At 33.8% G+C, this 23,257-nt stretch overlaps 2 protein-coding genes across 2 annotated transcripts; one reads left to right on the top strand and one right to left on the bottom strand.

The window, feature by feature from the left end:
• Positions 1-4,130: 4,130 nt before the first annotated feature.
• On the top strand, positions 4,131-5,378 carry LOC125860294 (NDR1/HIN1-like protein 13). Its single transcript, XM_049540220.1, has one exon. The coding sequence runs from the start codon at positions 4,358-4,360 to the stop codon at positions 5,162-5,164; it is 807 nt and encodes a 268-aa protein (XP_049396177.1). The 5' UTR covers positions 4,131-4,357; the 3' UTR covers positions 5,165-5,378.
• A 3,890-nt stretch (positions 5,379-9,268) lies between these two features.
• On the bottom strand, positions 9,269-22,449 carry LOC125859815 (protein FAR1-RELATED SEQUENCE 4). The gene is made up of 4 exons (XM_049539646.1): positions 20,538-22,449; positions 20,282-20,454; positions 20,125-20,178; positions 9,269-9,488 (listed from the first exon to the last, which is right to left on the bottom strand). The coding sequence occupies exons 1-4, from the start codon at positions 22,417-22,419 to the stop codon at positions 9,372-9,374; spliced, it is 2,226 nt and encodes a 741-aa protein (XP_049395603.1). The 5' UTR covers positions 22,420-22,449; the 3' UTR covers positions 9,269-9,371.
• Between the last annotated feature and the right edge of the window lie 808 nt (positions 22,450-23,257).

Raw genomic sequence — 23,257 nt, 5'->3', positions numbered from 1 at the left:
GAAATTTAACAAGTAAAAAGGGACAGAGGAATAATTTTTTCATAAAAAAAAAAATGCTTTAATCACATGCTTATTTTTTGTAAATAGCCAAATAATTTGTCAGCATTAATGTTGCCCATTCACTTAGCACTTAGCAGGAAGGCTGTTGGGCCTCCTAAGGCCCAATGAGACAGTAAGTGGGCTACTGCTCGGTAGGTTGACATTTTGGCTATTGGGTTTCTGTAGGCCCATCATGGCCGCTACTGGGCTGCCGCTATTTCTAGAAATCTTATATTATGTAACTGGAAGGGGTGTACAAAACCGAACTGAAAATCGAACCAAACCGCAAATCGAGTCAACCCAAAAAAAAAACCCGACTAGTGGTTTGGTTTGATTTGGTTTGGTTTTGGAAAAAAAAACCCGACTATATTTGGGTTGGTTTGGTTTTAACTAAAAAAAACCAACCCGAATTTATATATATAATTTTAAAATTTTATTTTATACATAAAAATATTTACTTTGATATAATTTTTAAATATTTCTTATTCTTTTCCATAGTTTTTATCTTTTAATATATTATTTCAAGTTTGAAACTTAGAATTATGAATGGGCCAATAAAGATTATAGTCCATAGATGCTGATAATTATAATAAAGCTTAAATCAAAAGCATATTAATACTAATGCAAAAAGAAAATCAATTCAACACTAAGAATGACAATAATATTGAATATTTGTTCTTTAGTTTTACATTGGTTTAGACAATTAAAATACATAATCTAATTTTAATTTTCTTTAATATTTAGTCATGTAACTAATACTTATTAAACTTAAATGTAGCATGATTTAGTACTTTTAAATTATGATNTTAGACAATTAAAATACATAATCTAATTTTAATTTTCTTTAATATTTAGTCATGTAACTAATACTTATTAAACTTAATTGTAGCATGATTTAGTACTTTTAAATTATGATAATTTTAATTATGACTTGTTAATTTGCAATATTTGTTTTACGCGATTTCATTATTATTATTTTTGTTGGATATTTTCGTGTCATTAATCATATTATATTGTATTATATTTTTAAGAAACATCTTAGATAGTTGTATTTTGGTAGGACTAAAGAAATATTTGAAGTACAAGTAAATTATATGTTTGTATGAATACTTTATCGGAAAAACCCGAAAAACCAAAAAATCCGAAAAAACCCAAGGTTGAAAAACCCGAGTTTTATTGGTTTGATTTGGTTTATAAATTTAAAAATCCGACACAAATGGTTTGATTTGATATTTGAAAAATCCGAACCAACCCGGCCATGTACACCCCTAGTAACTGATAAGGGGTCTACTTATATCATATCTCTGCAAATTTCACTTGTGAAATTTCACTAAATATGTCATTACTGTTGATTCATGTGGTTCAAAACCAAGGAACGAATCAGGGGGTTCAAAAATTCGTTGTGCCACCTAATTTTTCAAATTGTGACTAAAAATTCGTAACAAATTCTAAAACTAGTCATCCCACCTAATTTTTACGTTCAACCAGCCTAATTGGGCCAAACAGAGCAGTAAAGAGTAAAACGAAAATGATTTTAGAGTTGAGGAGATGCCCTAATATGTTCAACAAACCAAATAGAGAAAAGGCGGGACCGACAGGATCACTCTCACACCTGCCTTTGGCTTTATAACACTTCAACTATTCCACTCAACGCAATGGTGGAGAAGTTCATCAAGGAAAAACATGTATTCCAAATATTTAATTCGTTTTAATTTATCTATCTTATTTATTATTTAAATAATATAAAAAAATATTTTCTATCATAATTTTTTTCAAATACCTTCTAAATAGATTCAATTGTTAACTATTACAACTTATATAGTATGTATGCCATCCAATCAAATCTACTAACGATCGATTTAAGGAACAAGAACCATGAGATTGATAAAAGAATCTCGCTGAAAACAATCATGTATGCAATTTCAAGGTTTGGAAGTATTTCTTTCTACAATATGTTCGCTCTTTTTATATATCTAAGTTCAAAAAAATTATATTCAAATTCACAATAAACATTAGTTAGTTTGATCCTCGTTAATCTGAAATGTGTGGGCCATAGTTGTTAAAGTGGACACATCTATTCTAGGTGCAAATTACACTAATCCAAGGCCCCATACGTTTTCCACGCGACTGCACAACTAATTCAACTCCTCTCTTTTTGGTTTTATAATTATTGCCAAAATTATTTTAAAACTATTTTCAAAAATTCCTTTATGCTTTTCTGCAATATTTTCCTCACACGTTAGAAAAAAGTGTTTTTTTTCTATTAAAAAGTAGTCCTAATAACAAGTCAATAATAAGATTGCTTTAATTGGTACAATTAACTTTTCTTCTCTCCTTCAATCTAACTCGTTAACAAAAATACTTAAGAAGAAAATGAAGGCAAGTGGCTTTATAATAATCAAATTTTCAGAAAATGATTAGAATGAAAATATATGAAATACAATGTATATTTTCAATTTTTTTGATATTGCTAATACAATGAATTATACATCTTATAATATTAAATAAGATACATACTCAATATATGTATTAGTTATACAGACGTTGAAATATCATCAAATAAAATATTATATCATTTTAAAACTAACACATTCTACCAAACAGCCAGTAAAATTTATCAACGTATTTTTATTAAAAAAATATTAGCAAGTTCTTTAGTAGAGTTGACCTCAAACTGTAATCAATAGCTGCAACTCAAATGTCATATAATTATTACATTTTTATTTATAAAATATTTTAAAATAAGGCAAGTTTTCTTATAATAATCAAATTGTCAGAAACTTGCAAGACTATGAGAAATTAATTATTTTTCCTTCTTTTTTTTCTTTCTTTTTTTTGAAAACTGCCTTAGAAAAAATGGAGTATTAGCGAGATTTAAGCTCTGGATCAGTTAACTGTGTGCACATGGTATGATATTGAATTCTCCGGTTAGCCAATTTTAATTTTTGACTTTTAGAAATATATTATTATTATTATATTAAATTAATCTATATTGGTAAACACAATTTCAGTATTTTATGATATGATTTACTGATATCATAATTTAATCGATTTTGACTTATATATTATTCATATAATTACGATTATTATATTAAAAATTACGATTTCGATTTTTCAAGAAGTCTCAATTATATTATTCATACACATATAAAATGTAAAAATACCTAAAATAAAGTCCAAACAATTTATTTGTTAATCAACTACACAAAAAAATAAATCAATCAGGATATAATAATCAAAATTTCAATATCTAAGCAATTAATTTTTATAATAATATTAATTTATATATTTATTAGTATTATAATAATATATTCGTAATATATATAATAAAATTACATGCTTAGATATGATATTTCGACATTTATTTTTTCAAACAATTCCGATATGAGTAACCCAAATAGTTCATATATTCAACAATAGTTGTCAACTATTGGCTTGACATATGAATTAAGAAGTCATAAATGATAAGGGTAATTTTACTAAATCACCTTTATTAAATATAATATAAGTAATCCAAAAATTGAAAAATAAACAATATTCCTTCCATTTCATATTAACTGAATTTTTGAGGTTTTTTTCATCGTTCAAAACAATGGAATTGTTTAAAGTTTAAAATAGATGTTTGAATTTTTTTTCCATATTTGCCTTTTCCTTTAGTGAAATTAGATATTTTCTAGGAGATAAACTACTCTACTTGCAATGTTATATTTATTATTTCACAACGGGCAATAATGAATTCAATGTTTTTCTTTATAAGTGTACATTGTCTTACAAATTCAGTTAATATAGAATAAAGAAAATATTTAATAGCAAGTGTAAAATAGGCATAATGGATAAATTATTCATTGATTTTATAAATTGAACAAATATTATCAACATCCCAAAATAGTACCGTGGACAAGTAGAGATTAACGGAATATAAATTACGACCAATAGTTTCCAAACTCTAATCTCAACACGAATCTTTAAATGTCGATTCATAAAGTACTTTCCATAAATTAGAATAACTGTACCGCGTATACAGTTAAAAGGCAATAAAAATAATACAAATAATTAATGACCATAATTAGTGCTGATTAAACACTCGCTAATCAAAGCGTGTGGTGATTCTGATTGGTTGGTGAATAACACCTATAATTTGATCATTAGTTATAAGGTACTTGTCTCTTCAAAATTCTCTATTGTTGTTCCTTTTTCACCTTCACCAAATTCACCATTAATTTATTCTCCTTTTTCTCTCTATATATATAACACACAGAGAAAACCCTAATCCCTAATTCCTAATTTTCATTTTTTTTTCCTTCCAAAAGTTCCTATTATGGCGGATAGAGTATACCCAGCTGCTAAACCAGCTGCCCCTAATGGCACTGCTGCTCCCGCTCCCGCTCCTGCCGCCGCCGCCGCCGCCGTCAACGGCGGAGCTAATCAGACGTTTCCGGCGAACAAATCTCAGCTTTACAACGCTGCTAGACCTACTTACCGTCCTATGCCGCCTCCCCGCCGTAAACACCGACGGAGCTGCTGTTGTTGTTGTTGCCTGTTCATTACCTTTTTCATAATCACTATTGTTCTACTTGCTGCAATTGCCGGTGCGATTTTCTGGGTGCTTTACCGTCCTCAGAGGCCTTCGTTCTCTGTTTCTACTCTTCAAGTCTCTCAATTCAATCTTACTTCTACGAAACTCGCGTCGAAGTTCAATCTCACCGTTGTTGCTCGTAATCCTAACAAAAAGATTTCTTTCTTCTACGATCCGATTAACATCTCGTTCAATTCAAACGATGTTGATATCGGAGACGGATCGTTACCTGCTTTTATGCATGATAGGAAAAACACAACGACGTTGAAGACTGTAGTGTCAAGTTCAGGGAAAAATCTCGACGATTCTGCGATTTCTAATCTGAAATCTAAATTGAAGAATAAGAAGAGTCTGCCATTGGAGATAAAACTTGATACAAAAGTTAAAGTCAAAGTTGGAAGCTTGAAAACGAAGAAAGTTGGAATTCGAGTTAAATGCACTGGTATTAAAATTACTGTTCCTTCCGGCAAAACTCCGACTAAAGCTACTACTTCAAATGTGAAATGCAAAGTGGATCTTCGAATCAAGATCTGGAAATGGACTTTCTGATGAGCACTTTGATTTTAGGGTAGAAGGAAATGGTGTGATTTTCCTTTACCCTCTTGTTTTGCTTGTTGATTTCTTTGTTTTTTTTTTTGTTTTTTGGTAAATGGATGTTTGTAGGATATTGTTCAATTTGGTTTTTGTTATATATACATAATCTGCCAAATCAAATTTGTTCAGTTAGGATTGGGAGTAGCAGCATATATTCATTCTTAATATAATATAGAGAGTATTTGTATGTGTTATTTGATCATATATTGAATTTACATTTCAATGATTCTTCTTCCTGTTATAATCAGACATATCGTTATCGTAATTTAATCTTGATTTTCATCTGTTTTATTACCGGAATGAAAAATTTGCCGGCAATGGAAGTTGATGATGAAAGGTGTCAAGTTGATTATATTAATATGTATGATTAAACAGGGTGCATTGACTTAATTAAACACATGATTGGAGTAGGGGCAAGTGCCTGCACACCAGAAAACAGCTGTGTTAAGTAGATAGTCAAAATCTGTAGACAGGGGCGGACCATAGTAGGATATGTGGGACTAGTAGCTTGATGTTATAAACTTCAAATTCTAAATTTGTGGCCGGCAGTACGGGTTAAGGGGGCCATGGAGGATTCAATAATGAAGATTAGTTTAATGTAGTGAATAGGGTGAAGAAAGGTGTCGGTGAAAATAGTTGGAATAGTAGGACCACTCGACGTTTCCCCTCAAATTCCGAGATTTGTTTAGTTGCCTTTCTTTTTGATACATTTGTTTAATGTTTGTTTGAGGGTGTCTGGTTTGCAGAAAATTAGGAGCATATATAAACTGATGAAAAAGTACACAACTAAAAAGAGGTTTGGAAAAGTCAATATGTCAAGGCATGGGATTTGGTGCCAAGTTACAAAGCAAAAGTACCTTGAAGGTGGTAAGGTAGTTTAGTAAATGTTGGATGTACAACTTGGCACGGCAAAGGGACACTAAGAGGGTGTTTAGATTGATTTAAAAGTTGGTAAAACCAATTTTTAAGTCAGTGTTTTATTTTTGGAAGTGTTTGATAAATATAAAAAATAACTTAAAATAAGTTGTGAAGTGTTCGGCAAGGTAAAAAATTACTTAAAATAAGTCAGAAATCAAAAGTTAAGTCTCCCCCACTTTTTATTTTTTGACTTATAAGTCATTTCAATTTGATTTTTTATTTTTGACTTAAAAACTACTTTTTTTAAACCAATCTAAACGAACTTTAAGGCATTATGCATCAAAGCCAGTTAGCATGTGCAATGGGCAAGAAAGGGTACTGGAGTTTATCCGAACCTCCTTCGTAAACAAATTACACTATATACAAGATCAAAATTATTGTTTATATATACGATTGTTATTGAATCTCCTTAGCTTTTAATTAAGTATGTTTACTTCCGACTCTGCGATAGGCTTGTGCGTAGGAGTCAGTAATGACATGAGCAAGGCAGAATTCGGCTAAGGCGCAGACAACAAGTATGAAGTATATGATTGACATGTTCTAAACATGGAGTTTTTTGTGCCTTAGGTGTTTAAATTAATTTGAACACCTAACAATTGAGGATGTCAATCTTTTTAATAAAATAAGAGTCATTTTCAGTCTGACACGTGTAAGTGGCAACACAACACATTTGATAAGGCATTATTTCAGCAAAGAAAATCACAGTATGACACTTGGGATGATAAAGATCAATGAGAGAGGAAGACATCTCTTTCATAGTATTGAAGAATTTGGGTTAATGTGAGTATATAGACATCAAAGGCATGTGTAAGCTTGTGTAAAGGGCCACTATTTCAAAACAATACTACAAAATGGGAAATGCAAATTGCAATTAATTAGCATGATTGGTGAATGATGATTGGGCATGTGGACAATGCCATATTGATGTATATTACTAACTAGTCCAACAAATAGTAACATGCCCACATGTTTAGTCATACTTGGCTATGCTTCTTAAATCATTCTAACTCAACCAATTCTTCAGCCTCCAGCTCATATTTAGTGCGACCATTGCCTCCTAAAATGGTGTATTTCATGTAATTGTCATTGAATTTAAGTTTTATACAATTTTTATTCAATGTTTTAAACTATCAGAGACACTCTAGCTTGCCTCTAGATCTAATAACTAGAGAAATAACGTAAATATAGTTATACATCTATACAACAATTATACTCTAAAACGATATTTTACTATAACAGTTCCAAACAAATAATATTGTTATAAAAAGATTCGATTGTATTTAATTCCTTGTAGAATATGCAAACAAATTACATTATTTTATTACAATTATAAAAATCAGTGTCCTCCTCCTTCCTATCTAAGTTCAATGATTGACGCTAGTCGCCAGATAAGCATTTCCTAATTCTAGACCTGTCCACTACAGCTCATTTATTAATTATTTGTAAAATATACATAAAATTAGAAGAAGAATCGCTCTATATAAGTTGTAAAGTCTCAATTGTTCGGTTTATACAACTTTATTTATTTATTACTGTTTTCTGAATAAAGACTCACATAGTTTCTTTAATACGACTACTTTTTCTTTAATACAAATTTTTAGAACATGTATGACGTGTGTTAGCAATTAATAAGACCAATTAAAATTTCTAATTGTGCTCTATGTATTTAGGGTAGGAAGTAAATAAATGGTAGCTTTTTTATAATATAGCCAAAACGTTGGGAAAGCGGGTGTAAGAATGTGAAGTTGGATATGCAAATTCATTTTTTTTCCTTTGAAGGTTGATACTATTAAACATATTTTTCCTTTCTTGAGCTCAGGGTCTATAAGGTTGTACAGGCGTATACCTACCCTCCAAAACTCCACATATATTTTCCTTTCTTGAGCTCAAGGTCTATCGGAAACAGTCTCTCTATAAGGTCGGACACCCACTCTCCCCAGAATCCACATAGATAGTTGATTAAAAAATGGCGCTTTCACATTCAATTTACCTATTGGACAACGTTTCAATCACTCGATGATGATTTCATAACTACTACCAATGATTTCACATAATCTGAGTGAGTAATTAATTCTGTTTATTAAAAGATATTTCTGATTTCTTTTCTTTTCAACGAAAGCACCAAACAATCTAATCATTTAACAGTGACAACCCATCCAACCACCTAAAATTTTCAAAGAAAGTAACGCAGTACCACAGCTTGTATTTTAGGAGACATTTGAACTAAACCGTAAACTATAATGTGCTAGCTGGCCTTTCCTTTAAGCGACCACCTTTATCTATATGAAATGACAAGTATGAAAGCTATATAAGCAGCTAACCTAGAGGCCCATATGATATACGCAACCTGCTAAACAGTACCGAGCGACAAGCTCGTAAACATTCCAATTCAATGGTGTTCTTACACACTTTCTGCCTGCTATAGCTATTTACATTAACTTCAGATTAACTTGTAAAATTCTTACCCTTGCTTCATGATTTTCTGATTGGTAAGGTACAAAAGCTAGTTCTCATCCTAACCACTCAAGAAGTAGAATTAAAACACAAATTGGCTATACACATTCTTTTCCCTAGAAACCTTTAAAATTACCAGTAAATCACAGATATTTGGCCAATAGAAACAACATTATGCTTCTGTCCCAAGTTAATTGGGGTCAGCTATATGAATCTTCACTATCAAACCATAAACATATAGCCTAGCAGACGAAGGATAATGTCTAAAACTACTGACAAGGAAGCTGCAGGCCAGTCTTCTTGAAGAAGAAACACAGGAAACGAGAGCATTTGTCTGAGTTGGTAAGCTAAAATAAGACCGAAGATTCTAATTCCTAAAGCAACATCACATGAAAACAACCCAACAAACCCAGCTCCTCATTTCCATTTCACATATTGTAGAGCCTTTCACACCGCAACACCAAAAAACATGGAATCTCAGGAACTATTAAAGCAAGTCACTTTTTTAACGTTTGAGAACGATTGTGCTGTTGCAGGTGCACATACATTAAGCATCTAAGTTCAATCTTTTGATTCTGCAACTTACGATTAGTGATGCAGTTGGCAGGCTATTAAAATTGGGTCTTGAGGCTGAAAAAAGGGTACAAAATCATATTTTTTTTTTTGACAAAGGTAACAGTTGGTACAAAATCATATATATATACATAATAATATACCTTTTTTCATTTTGAGAGGAACAGACCAATTATTAACAAAATTGTTCCTCCACCAATACTTGATATGCGTCCCTTCAATTTTGTTCCTGCAGCATCTCTCCAAGTAGTTCTGCGCCTCTTCTGTTAATGTCACCACCTCTTAACAGTGTTGTAAGGAATCTCGCAGGATTGTACAGGCTACTAGGTATATCCTACACAAATTAAAATGCAAAGGTCAGACGATGTTGTGCAAAATGTAGAGACTGCTGGTCATAAGTGATAACAAAAAGAAACAACACTTAATGTGCTTACCTACAACAACATACAACATACCCAATGTAATCCCACAAGTAGGGTCTAGGGAGGGTGGTGAGTACGCAGCCTTACCCCTACCTTTGTGAAGGTAGAGAGGTTGATTACAATAGACCCTCGGCTCATGCAACTACATTCATCTTTTGATGAAGTAACATCATTAAAAGACATCAAGAACATGCAAATAGTGGTTCAAATGATGATGATACATTAGCTCCACATCATGTAACTTCATTCATGCCATGTTATAGGACACTGTTGGTGCAATACAATACAAGCGAACCAGCACTATATTATGTAACTAACTTGACCAGACACTGGGCAGTTATGAGCAGAAATGGAATTACAGGCAACAGAGTTTGATTGCAAATCAACAAAAGTATTGGAACTTGGAAAAGAAAATTTTACTTTTTCTGAAACATAAATCAAGGTTCAAATAGTCAACAATCTGCCACCTAACAGAACCTTCATCTCCCGTTACTTCCATATTTACCCACTTAATTCTATTGACTTTTTTCCGCAGCAGATTATAACAGCATCTAGTTTACTTTTAGTCATTGTTCAGTGGATAGCTATACTCCACACGTACACAAAGATAGAAAATCATGTCCCCATATGACTGCATTAACATCAATGACATCACCATCCATAAATAATAAACCTGAGCCTCTAGTTGTACCTTCTAGTTCGTCAATTTTTAGGTGCATCAAATATATCATATATCTATCTATCTATCTATACTACTCCGTCCGTTCACTTTTACTTGTCCACTTTGGACTTTGCATGCTCCTGAACAAACAATGATTGACATGAGTATTTTACCACAATACCCATATTAATTGATGTTTATCTTAGGTCTTGAAATGAATTAATTAATGTTATGGGCAAAACATTAAAAAAATGCTTATCTTGATATGCTAAAAGTGACAACTAAAAGTGAATGTACTTTCAGTATGGTGGACAAATAAAAGTGACCGGAAGTTATATTATATTGTATATTATATATTATTATTATATTCAAGTTTAGGGTTTTCACTTCCACGTCCTAACTCGTCAAAGCTACCGCCTATCGATTGAAATTTCCCTCCTCGGCCGGAGGCAGAACCAACTCCCCCTGAACTATTCTCGGAAGAGTAATGAAAGAGAAGGAAACAGGAGTTTCTCGCCTCCTAAGAGTTTAAAGAAGTGGAGTGTCACCCCAACAAACTAGAGGCGAACAACAACATGAAGGTTCCCCGAATCATCCATGGCAGCCAGGCAAGCTCTCCGTCGGGCTGCCGGTTCACAATCAAGCTTTATTCCCTTTTCAAGTTGGAAAAATAGAAGTAAGACCAACCCTCAGGGGTTGGCCTGCTGGCAATTGACTTGAGCCTTGGGGTTTGCTCCCTTTCAAGGTCTCAAGTTCGAAACCCACTAGGTGCAAACAATTTCTGAGGGCCATCGGACTGGGTAAAACCTGAATTAACCGTGGTGCACTTGCGGGAAACTCCTTGCCGAGGGCCTGTGCACCCCCGGGATTAGTCGGGGCTCAAAAGAGACTCGGACACCCGGTGCAAATCAAAAAAAAAAAAATAGAAGTAAGACCCCTGTGAAGCTTTACTTTTTCGTCATCAGTTAGAGCTCCTAGCCTTTTTGATTCTGTTTTATCTCGGTTAAACTCCACACCTCTATCAATTCATTCTTTACCACATATTTCTTTCTTTTTCTTTGTTGCCTTTTGAAAGGAAAGTCCGTCCATCAAGTCCGTAGAGTTCCATCCCGCTAGAAGTGATCCTATCTTGTTTGGGGATTTCTATATATTTTATAGACTAATCTAAAAGTGGGAATCCCCTAAGTCCAAAGTTGAATTACCAAAATGTCCAGCATAAGTTGAACGACCATTTTAACCTTCAATCAATCACTACTTCTATAATAATTTTATACAAAAATTCAAAATGCACATTTAAATCAATATTACTCTCATCAGATTTGAATACTATACAATGAATCAACGTCCACCAAATCGTGTCTTGAATATATTAATTACACAATGTGTTTGGTATTCCTTGGGAACTGTTGTATGCTTTGTATTCCATAAAATAAAACAGGTTATATATATATATATATATATATATATAAATAATATACTACTTCCAGATCTCCGTCAGGCCAGACTTGAACTCAAACCAGCTCTCTGATATCCTCATTCTATGACAGGTAACTTTTTGTGTATTTTGGTTTTCCATAGTTCTGAATTTTTATTTCTTTTTATTTCTATAATTCTTTGGCCAAATTTAGTATGTTTATTTTAGTTGGTAGCTTAATCTTGCTAACTAAATCAATGTCTTCCTTATTGTATCTACAAGTAATTTTCAGTTTAAAGTCTCATTTCTTGGACTTCCTCTGTGATTTTTCATGTTGGCTTAACCGTAGGGGTTTCTATTTTCAACCTTTCTAATTCTATAATGTTCAGAATCTTTTCTGACTTTTTATTCTGTATGAGATCAAACAATTAGAGGATATGTGACAAAATTACCTTTTCAACACTTGAGAGTACTATATAATGTTACCAAAAGATATTGAGGAGATATAATAGGTGAAGAAATCATCAACATCAAAATTAAAAGAATTATGCCTTCTATTTTATAAATAGAAAAGCCTCCTCATTAGCTCTTTATCTTTTGGAATCCACCTCATTGAGCTTAACGTTTGTGGAATTTTTTATGAAGACATAACTTAACAGTCCGGATGGTCGATCCATAAGGGTCTAAGCCTTGAGGAGGAAAATTCAAATTGATGGGAAGGCTCCCCCGAAAAGCAGACGCGAATCTCCAGACCGTGAAACATCATGATACTCTGAACCTAGATATCAATCTCCAAATAAAGAACACCATCTAACTAAGATTTTATCACTACCCAATTTTAGAAATACACAAAAACGAAAAGCCTATGGAATCACTTATGTAACTGGATAACCTACGGACAAGAAACTCATCAACAATTGGTCCAAAATGCACCTACTAAGTCTAACTAACTTACAAAGACAAATTCTTTACCACCCAAAAACGATGTTAGCAGTCAAGTGAATTAACTTCATATTGCATCAAGGTGCTAAGCTTGTATTTCTAATACTTCATTTCTTTATCCTTTTTGAATCCTATTTATGGGCCTAACTTTACATCGAAAACCTTTTATTAGGGTGCTTATCGGTCCTTCAGTATGGTTTTGTATATTCGATTCGATTTATTGGTTATCAGTTTGTAAGCATGCTAAACCAATGACCAAACCCATAATTACTCAGTTTTCGGTTAATCAGTTAGACATCCTAAACGGTTCGATTTTCGGTTTTCCTGATAAGAAAATGCTACTTTAATATGCTTTTATAGTCGTTGAACCATTAACTAAAATCTGAAAATCCAAAACCAAACCGATAGTCCAATAAAAATATTTAAAGAATTGTTTTAAAATAGTTATACCCCAATACCGATAAACCAATAACATTTTTTTATTTGGTTTATCGGTTAAACCGGTTTTTGAATACTCCATTGGACGATTAAGAGTTTGTCCCCAAGGCCTAGCTCGAGTGGCAAAAGGTGGAGGATTTGTGGCTTAGGTCGCAGGTTCAAGCCCCACACCATGCAAAGTGAAGCTTGGTATTTAAGTGGAGAAGGGTAGAGGGGCGGGCCCATTATCCACCAAGTTTAGAAGGCTATGATTGGTCCTAAGGGTGGGTGACAGACGGATTTCTCGGTTATAAAATAAAAATAAAAATTAAGAGTATGAAACGAGGGTAACTTTTTCCTAAATGTTCATGTAGCCTACCCTTATCGATGAGATCGACAACACACCGATAAACCAATAGCATTTTCTTCAGTATGGCTTATTGATTAAATCGATTCTTGCTACAGCCCTACTTTTAATACCAAAAGGCAAAGGCATAGTAATATACTTAATAGGGATATTCACGGAAAATCGTATCAAAAGGGAAAAAATATGATTTGTTGGTTTGGTTTATCTTTTTATTTTTTAACTTTAAACCCTGATGAAAAAAAAGATGCACATTGATAATATTTGGTGATTTGTGCTAATGTTTCTTTGGTAATTCAAACTAAAGAGAATCCAAAAAAAAATTCTACACACTGAAAATTTCAAAAGGAAATCAGTAGCAGAATGAAAATAGATTAAAAATATAGCCAAATCTAATACTCCTCCTTGTCCTTTCCTTGTCCGTCTCCCTTGCTGTCTTACTAACCTCAACTGTTATTCTATCATTCTTCCAATAATGTTTAATATAAACAACTATATTCTCTCATCTTCGGCAAATTTCTTTCTTGTATTTTATGGATTTTGGCTTCAACATGCTGCTCAAAGGAGCCGTCTTTTACTAGAGGTTGTTCAACCAATATAATAATTCACGAAAAAATAGAGTTAATCATATATTATTTGCACCCAATACTCTTTAGCAAGATCTTTTACATATTGTAGATGTATGAATCAGTCCTTGTTCATGAGTGGGGAGCAGGCCACCTGATCTTTTATTTGATTGTTGTGAGAAATATTGAAAAAGAATATTATAGTTGTGTTGTTGTGTCTACATTATTACATTGAGATCCTATTTATAGACACTAGAATACAATCCTTTATCAAGTAGGATACTATTTTCTATTCCTATTCCTATTCCTATTCTAAATAGGATTGTATAAATATATTCCTATTCTAATAGGATTGTGTAGACCTATTCCTATTCCTATTCTAACACTCCCCTCAAGCTAGTGCATACAATTCATGTACCTAGTTGTACATAGCTTGTTACATATGTAATTAATACGAGGACCAATGAGGGGCCTGGTGAGATATCTGCAAGTTGATCAGTCGACTTCACAAAATTGACAGTCAATCTCAATGTGCTTGTCTTCTCATTAAATACTAGATTTGATGCATAATGTCAGTCAATCTCAATGTGTTTAATCTTCTCATGAAATACTGAATTTGATACATAATGCCGATAAAACACAGAGTGATAAAATTACAGTGTTGAACTTCCTAAACCAAACTTGCAAAGACCGTTTCAGACCATAGAGTGACTCACATAATCGACATACAAGGCTACTCAAAATCTAGTATAAAGTATATGGATCATGTTGGAATCAATAGATGAGTCGATATTAAACAAGTCACTGAAAAACTTGCCGGAATATGCTCATATGCCGGAGTATTAGATTTGATGGCTAAAAGTGGTCACAATCTAAGAAATAAAATTATATGGGTAGGGTCGGAATGATGTCACAATCCAACTAGAAAATAGAAATTATAAAGGATAGTTCGAATTGATGGAACAACCCTATTGAAAAAGAGAAATAATATGGGTAGGGTCGGAATGATGGCACGACCCTACTGAAAAAGAAAAATTATACGGGTAGGGTTGGAATGATGGCACAACCCTACGCAAATCAGATTTGAGAAGTCACCGGAAAGACGCATGGAACTATGCAAATCAAATCTGAGGAGTCACTGAAAAGACACATGATGCTATACAACTCAGATATGAGAAAATAGTTCGAAAAAATCCACGGTACTGCACAAATTAAATATGAAAAGTAGTCCGAAAAGATGCACGGTGCTACGCAAATCAGATATGCAAAAAAAGAAATTGTAGTAGTCACCGAAAGGATGGCACAGTGCTACACAAATTATATATGAAAAAGTAGTCACTGGAATGATGGCACAGTGCTACACAAACCAAATATGAAAAAGTAGTCACCAGAAAGATCGTGCTACAAAAATTAAATATGAAAAAGTAGTCACCAGAATGATGGCACGGTGCTACACAAATCAAATATGAAAAAGTAGTCACCAGAATGATGGCACAGTGCTACACAAGTTAGATATAAGAAAGTAATCACCGGAATGATGGCACGATGCTACACAAATTAGATATGAGAAAAAAATCACATGAAAGGTACACAGTGACCCAACTTTTGCTAACATAATCATTGGCTAGACGGGCAGCATATATGGGTAATAGCCTCCCGCCAGCAGAGCTCTTTGATTTTCTACCAAGATCGTAGAGGCTCTGATACCATATGAGAAATATTGAAAAAGAATATTATAGTTGTGTAGTAGTGTCTACATTATTACATTGAGATCCTATTTATAGACACTAGAATACAATCCTTTATCAAGTAGGATACTATTTTCTATTCCTATTCCTATTCTAAATAGGATTGTATAAATATATTCTTATTCTAATAGGATTGTGTAAACTTATTCTGATTCTAATAGGAATGTATAAACCTATTCCTATTCTAACAATTGTAACGCTTATTAGTGTGTATAGGTATCACATTCATCATTTGTCACTAAGACTTAGTTTAGGATTACAATTCTTTTAAGAGAAAATGCATAAGTACCCCCCACATATGCCCGAAATCCCAGACACACACTTATACTATACTAAGGTCCTATTATCCCCCGAACTTATTTTATAAATAATTTTCTACCCCTTTTCGGCCTACGTGGCACTATCTTCTGGGGCTCAGCGCGCGTTGACAATTTTTTCAACCTATCTGATTGATAGTGCCACGTAGGCTGAAAAGGGGTAGAAAATTATTTATAAAATAAGTTTGGAGGGTAATAGGACCTTAGTATAGTATAAGTGTCTCTGGGATTTCGGGCATAAGTTGGGGGGTACTTGTGCATTTTCCCTTCTTTTAATAAGGTACTTGGATTATTATATTGCATCACAAAAATTAGTAATGATTCTACACTTTTATAATTACCATATTTATAATAAGTTTTTTAAAAAAAATTACCATATTTATAAAATTATTAAGTAATATTATCATATATATTGCCAACTATAGTAACTCACTTTTCCAATCAAAATACAATAATAGAAGTGTTTGGTTATAATAGAACAATCGGATCATCGAAGTGGAACATAAACTAAGAATATCGTCTATAAGAAAGAATTTGGTAACATATAAATACAATACATGTTTGCAAATATATAAGAACATCAAAATTAACTCACTGAATTTTATTTTATGACAAGGGAAACCCGCAGTCGCTACCCTTTGTGTACGCACAGGGTAAAACTCTCGCTCTTATGCAATAGCTCGCAAACCACACTAGAGAGGTAACCGCACTAGGCAAGCCCGGTGTGACGAGCTCGACGCAGAAGGTAAACCCCTTGCTTTCACTGGCAAGGGGTTTCGAACTTGAGACCTCCAACATGGAAGTCCCAAGCCCAAACCACTGGGCCACCCCGAAGGGTGTAACTCATTGAATTTAGCTGCTCAACTTTATTTAATTGTTCAACTTTGAAGGTTAGATAATATCTTGCTCAACAAATAATCATTCATTAGCTACAACTTGTATTTTTCCACTATAGATTTTATGTTAATCATTCACCTGCAGTTTTTATATAATTTATATCACGTATATACTACTTACATGAGACACACTATATCACGTGCTAAATACTAGTTATATCATAAGTGGGAAGCCCTAAAAGTGAAAAGTTCAATCACCATATTGCACATGAAAAGTTAAATGACTTTTTTATCCTTCAAGCAAAAATTATTACGACGACATTTTTGTACAAAATTGAAATTACACATTCTCATAAGAAAAACAACATATTAAAGTATGCACATTAACAACTCTCTTCATTACTCTCAAACCAATAGCCAACTTATATGCTATACCATGTTTAGAGAAGTTAAACTTTTGGATTGAATAATTAATGAATTAATAAATTTATTAAGTTATTGAATCTTTTCATATGTCGTGTATGTGAAATGTTATAAATACAAATACTTATCAAATTACTTGGGTAAACATTGTTCTTGCAATCTAGAAGAATTAATAACCACTCATTTATTGTAATAGATGGTAGGTAATATAAAACGTCATTTTAAACCTATATAATAAGCAGTGGCATGCTAGAATTTTCATTAAGGGGTGTCAAAATATAAGAAAGTAAATTTACAAGAAAGCCAACAAAATAAATTGTAAAAAAGAAAAAAATGGACGCAGTCAAAAAGTACTAACATGTTGATAGCCTAAGTTGCTTGGATTCGGGTGCAGGTGTCCGATACGGGTGCGGATCCAGAGGTTGGATCCTTCATGATCTAATTTTTAAGATTCGGAGATTCGGATCCATGTATAGATATGAATGCAAGGATTAGCCTAAAAATAGACTTATAAAACCTAAATTATAAGATTATGTGGAGAATTTGAGGAGAATCTTGGAAGGAGATTAAAGGAAAACGAGTGACGTAGAAATTTCTATATAAAAGGTATTCCATTTTCTTCAATTTCACCTTGGCTTTTGTATTGATTACATAAATTTAAAACTCGAAAAATAGACTTATAAAACCTAAATTATAAGATTATGTGGAGAATTTGAGGAGAATCTTGGAAGGAGATTAAAGGAAAACGAGTGACATAGAAATTTCTATATAAAAGGTATTCCATTTTCTTCAATTTCACCTTGGCTTTTGTATTGATTACAGAAATTTAAAACTGTCTGGACTTTTCCCATCGATTTTGGTCGAAGTATCCAAAATTGGTTGACCAAATCGAACAAGGTTCCCACACCCACACCCATGTCGTGTCAACACGGGTGCGACACCAAAAGTGAAGAGTCCGAGCAACTTAGCTGATAGCAAAGGTAGAACACACAACCTCAGACAAATTTGGCAAGTCCTTAACCACGAAACTAAAGCTTTAGTTTGTGTCACGAGGTGTCAACACTTATGTATATATTTATTAAACCAAAATTTAACATATATATACAATGTAATTTTCCAGTGAAGGGGTGTCACTAGACACCCCTCGGGCAAGGGTAGTCTCCTCCCCTGATTATAAGGGAGCAATAAAGGAGCAACAGGTTGACAACAACTCAAAGTCTCTTTTCCTTCTCCATTCTTTGAGCATGTTTGGATCGGCTTATTTTAGGTGCTTTTAAGCCAAAAATAGCTTTTAGGCACTTTTGTAGTGTTTGGGTAAGATAAAAAAATGTTTTTAAGCACTTGTTTTTAAGCTTAAATAACAAAAATAAGTTCAAAGTTATAAGTTAGGAATCCTAATTCCTAACTTATGACTTAGGCTTAGAAGTAATAAATTATAAGCCCATCCATACAACCTCTTAAACTTGCCTTCTTGTATTCCTCCTACAAAGTTATTTAAATACTTTAGGATTGGCGTAGAAAATACATATGAAGCATAGAGATCGAGTAATGAAGGTTGTGAGTCAAAGCTTAGGAAATTAGAAATAGAATCACTTTAAATGTCAAGTAGGCTTTTAGCTTCTTTTCCCCACTGATTTTAGTTCTTATATTGTGTATATGTAGCAAAAACTGGCCTTCATTGTGTTCCTTGTACAAAGTTATTCATTTAGGACTGGCCTAAAAAATACATATGAAGCACAGAGATCCAGTAATGAAGGTTGTCAGTCAAAGTTTAGGAGACCAGAAAGAGAATCACTTTAAATGTCAAGTAGGCTTTTAGTTTCTTTTATTAGCTGATTTTTGTTCTTATTGCGTATAAGTAGAAATTCTTTCATAATTGCTTGCAGTCATATGGAAACTTCATGTTGACCAGTCCGTTTGGCGAGAAGGCTCGTCCTTAGTGTCCATAGACAAAAGGCAGGTGCATAACAAAGCAACATAATCATCACTGGGATTGCTACCATCAACACATATAAAGATGATGAGCTTGCACTGATAGGGTCTCAAGTTGTTTGCTCTCTTAAGTATGTTTTTGTTTTATTATTTTCGATGAGGTAACAATGTCTCAAGAAAGTGTGACTTATTTGGTATTGAAAGACTAATGCTAGCAGTGTATCCTTACGTGACTATGAATCTTAACCTCTACTGTAATATCTATCTTCATTCCATTCTGTAGAGGCTCAACCACTACGGAACTTCATGTAACTGGAATTACTCAAGATATGACTTCCATATAATAAGTACAGGTGTTGGCATTCCCATTTTAATACTTTTTTTATATTTGTTCTTCATTGTACATTAATATTTTGTACAGACACTAAGGAAATTATTTTGTTTTTGAAAGTTAGACTTATCGCAATCAATTAATATAATGTTGTATGTAAATTTTAAATTTATTATATTCTTCCTTTGTTGAGCTATATAGGATCAGTATTTATCATTTTTAGGATTATTTTTTTTTACTTTTTTAGTTAATTTGTAATTTAACTACACAATTTTTAATGTTATTTATGTGAATTTGTAAATTTATGTTCATATGATAAGGGTTACGCGCAATGCGCATTTCCAGAAACTAGTGTTCACAGTAAATTCTTCAGAGGAGCTCCAGTCAGGAAATTTTGGTAAAAGAATTTCTCTCACCAAATTTTATATTTCAAAAAAGAAAGCAGCGAATAAAAAACCAGAAAATTACAGAAATAAATAAACCATTTATGGTCTCCTCAAATGTAATTTCTAATTGTCCCAGAAGGTTCACTACATGAACTCACTTAAAAGAAGGCTTATTTTCATTTAAATTAGAGTAGGTGCTAGCATAACAAACCATTTGATGAAAGTCTTCTTGTGCGTTGTTTGCAATCTCTGGCTCCAAAGGTGCCTGATAAAAATGAAAAACACTTGTAAGAGAAGTTCATCTTAGGGTGAGCTTGCGGCTGACAAGAACAAACAAAGAAAAGGACATGTATATAAAAGTTCCTAACCTTTCCTTTTTTATTAGAAGTATTCCTGTTGCTTTCCCTTTCATTACCAGGATCAGCTCTTTTAGAACCCTTGCTTGTCTGGGCCGCTTCACTGTCAGGCTCTAGCTCTCTAGCTGCAAGGGTGTTTCCTTGACATACTTCATCAACTTGGATAGCAGGGGTTGCACTACTACCTGATTTAAGATTAGCTGTAAGAGTGTTCTCTTGACATACTTTATCAACTTGGAATCTTGGATAGCAAAGGTTGCAGTATTACCTGATTTACGATTAGCAGCAAGAGTATTTCCTTGACATTTCTTTAGAGCTTCTGTAATGGCACCAATAGCAATGTTGTAGCTCTCCTGAGTCAATGATCCCTCTTCACCCAATATTATTGCCCGTCGACACAAATCATTGTAACGACGAACCTTAGCTTGCGCGTCATCCAGTCCTTCGCTTATGGAATGCTTGCTTGTGGCAGCATTGGTCCAGCGTTGCAATATGTATTTGGAAGGAATAACGAAGACGCCAGACATTTGAAGAACCACAATCGCATGCCTACAAAGGTAACCTTTGTACTCAAATAAATGGCATGAGCAGTATAATTCCGACTTTGGTGCATCCCACTCCACCACAAATTCCTGATTTGCTTCAAAATCTTTGACGGCATATGTTATAGATGTGCCGTCTTCTGATTCTTTTTTCAGGTGGCATGCAGAGGCTCCTAATACTTCAACTTGGAACTTCTTGAATATTTCATGAGTATACAGAACTAACATCTGTTTTTCGAAGGGAGAGGGAGACTTAAGCTCAGGCATCTCGTGCCATGCATCAAAATTAGCTTTCGCTTCCTCTTCATACCAGTCTTCAAGAATTAGCTTATGTTGTCCAATAAAGTCTCGAAGAGACATTTCACTTTGGATATATTTGTCAAAGAAAGAGTTTACACTTTCGGTTCTTGAAGCCATAGATAAGTTGGCAAAAGATACACCCCTCATAAAAATAGGCACCCAAAGCTTGCGATCTTCATACAATGATTGGACCCACTCATCTTCTCTAAGACTGAACTTTTCGATCAACTTCCACCATCTGTGTTCAAAATGCTCTTCAGTCCATGACTTATATATGCACTTCCTAAACTTTGCCATAAATGTTTCATGCCACATGCTGAGATAATCAAGACGGCTTGGGATCTTCTCCAATATACTCCACAGGCTAAAGTAGTGTTGGGTATTTGTCAAGATTGCTCCAACAGCTGCTTTGATGTTGTCATTTTGATCAGATAACAAAATTCTTGGACCTTGTCCACCCATTGCCAGGCACCATGTCCGCATCAACCATAGGAATGTATGCACTGTGTCATCAGCAATTAGCGCACAACCTAGTAAGGTGGGTTGAACATGATGGTTTGCTCCAATGAAGAGAACCAAAGGTACTTTATATTTGTTTGTGAAGTATGTAGTATCAAATGACACCACATCACCGAAGTTGGAATAACTATCCATGCCTTTGGCGTCAACCCAGAAAACATTTCTTAATCGATGCTCCTCGTTTAAGTCTACAGCATAGAAAAATTTTGGATTCTCTTCCTGCATGTGCACAAAAAGTTCAAGCAAAACCTGAGCATCTCCTTCTTCTAAAGTCAAACTTCGACCTCTGTCATGTTGGTTCCTGAAATGATTCTCCAGATTACTAGAGAATTGGTATGCACCATACTGTTTTGATACAGAAGCCAACATATTCTTCCGTCGAACTTTTGCATCATTGTTAAGTGGATCAACGTTTCTGTGGCTTCTGAAGAAGTGCACTTGAGCTGGTAAAAGCTCATGGTTGTGTTCTCTGATGAAACTATGAATGTACCACTTTCCACTCGAGGACCTTCTCTTCACATGCATACTAGCTTTACAGCCTATCTTAGGAGAAGGTCTAGGGTTGATCGCATCATCAGACTGCTGCTTGTTACCATATCTGATGCAGGAAAACTTTGCATCAATAAACTCTTTGGTTGCCCTAGAACGACGGCTGCTCAATTTGGCAGTGCCAAACCCCTCTGATTTTGCATATTCTTTGTAGAATTCATATGCTGCTTCATGTGAATCAAATTCCATATCATCTCGTACCTCCACATTACTGTTCCCCAGCCCAGCAGCTGATTCCATTGCTTGAATTTTCTTCGAGCTAAGATTTCAGTAACATTGTAGAGAATAAGATACAATGTCAGTTTTAAACATCACACAGAGAACAGAACATAAGTAAAAATTAAACTGAGTACATTTTTATGTGTTACATCAACACACATATAGTTGTTCTTATATGCAAGACTGAAGCTCATAACCTAAACCAGTTCATCATTTCATAGTTAAAGTGCCAGAATTTTGAATTGGCTAGAATTTAAAAAAAAAAAAACTAAAAAATTTTTGCTCAATGATAATCACGTACATTCACATTCTATAGATTAATAGCCACAAATATATGAGTTTCTTACCAGTTTCAGAAAGTTCACAACGAAGAGATGAACTATTCCCTCCCTGATAGCGTACAAAAGTTCTCAGAAAACTCGATTACTAATACTCGAAAGCAGATTAATTACTAAGCGATCACAATTTCTGAACCTTCGAGAAAAGCCTGCATCGCAAATCAAAAATTTAAGTCATAAGAGACTTATAAGTTATAACAATCACAAAATCCGCGAGTTAAATATAGAAAAAAGAAATTGGAGAAAAGCATTAGGGTTTTTTATATCGTTAAATCAGAGAGGAGAAGTGGAAGAGACGGAGACTCACTTACAGATGAATTTCGCCGGAGAACAGGACGGAGCGGTGAGGGAGTAGTGTCATTTTTTGGCTGAAAAAAGATGAAATTTTGTAACTTAGGCGTGCGTTACGAAGCTGAAGAGGTGGGTGTTGGCACTTGGCGCCTGGCGGACTTTCACAAAGTAAAAGAGTTGTGTGTTGCAATTTATACCCCAAACTATGTTTTTGTTTAAATTTGCACCCT

The sequence above is a fragment of the Solanum stenotomum genome, chromosome 3, assembly GCF_019186545.1.
Source record: "Solanum stenotomum isolate F172 chromosome 3, ASM1918654v1, whole genome shotgun sequence".
Classification (NCBI taxonomy): domain Eukaryota; kingdom Viridiplantae; phylum Streptophyta; class Magnoliopsida; order Solanales; family Solanaceae; genus Solanum; species Solanum stenotomum.
The sequence above is the reverse complement of the archived record's forward strand: the minus strand, read 5'-3'. Positions and strand labels throughout refer to the sequence as shown.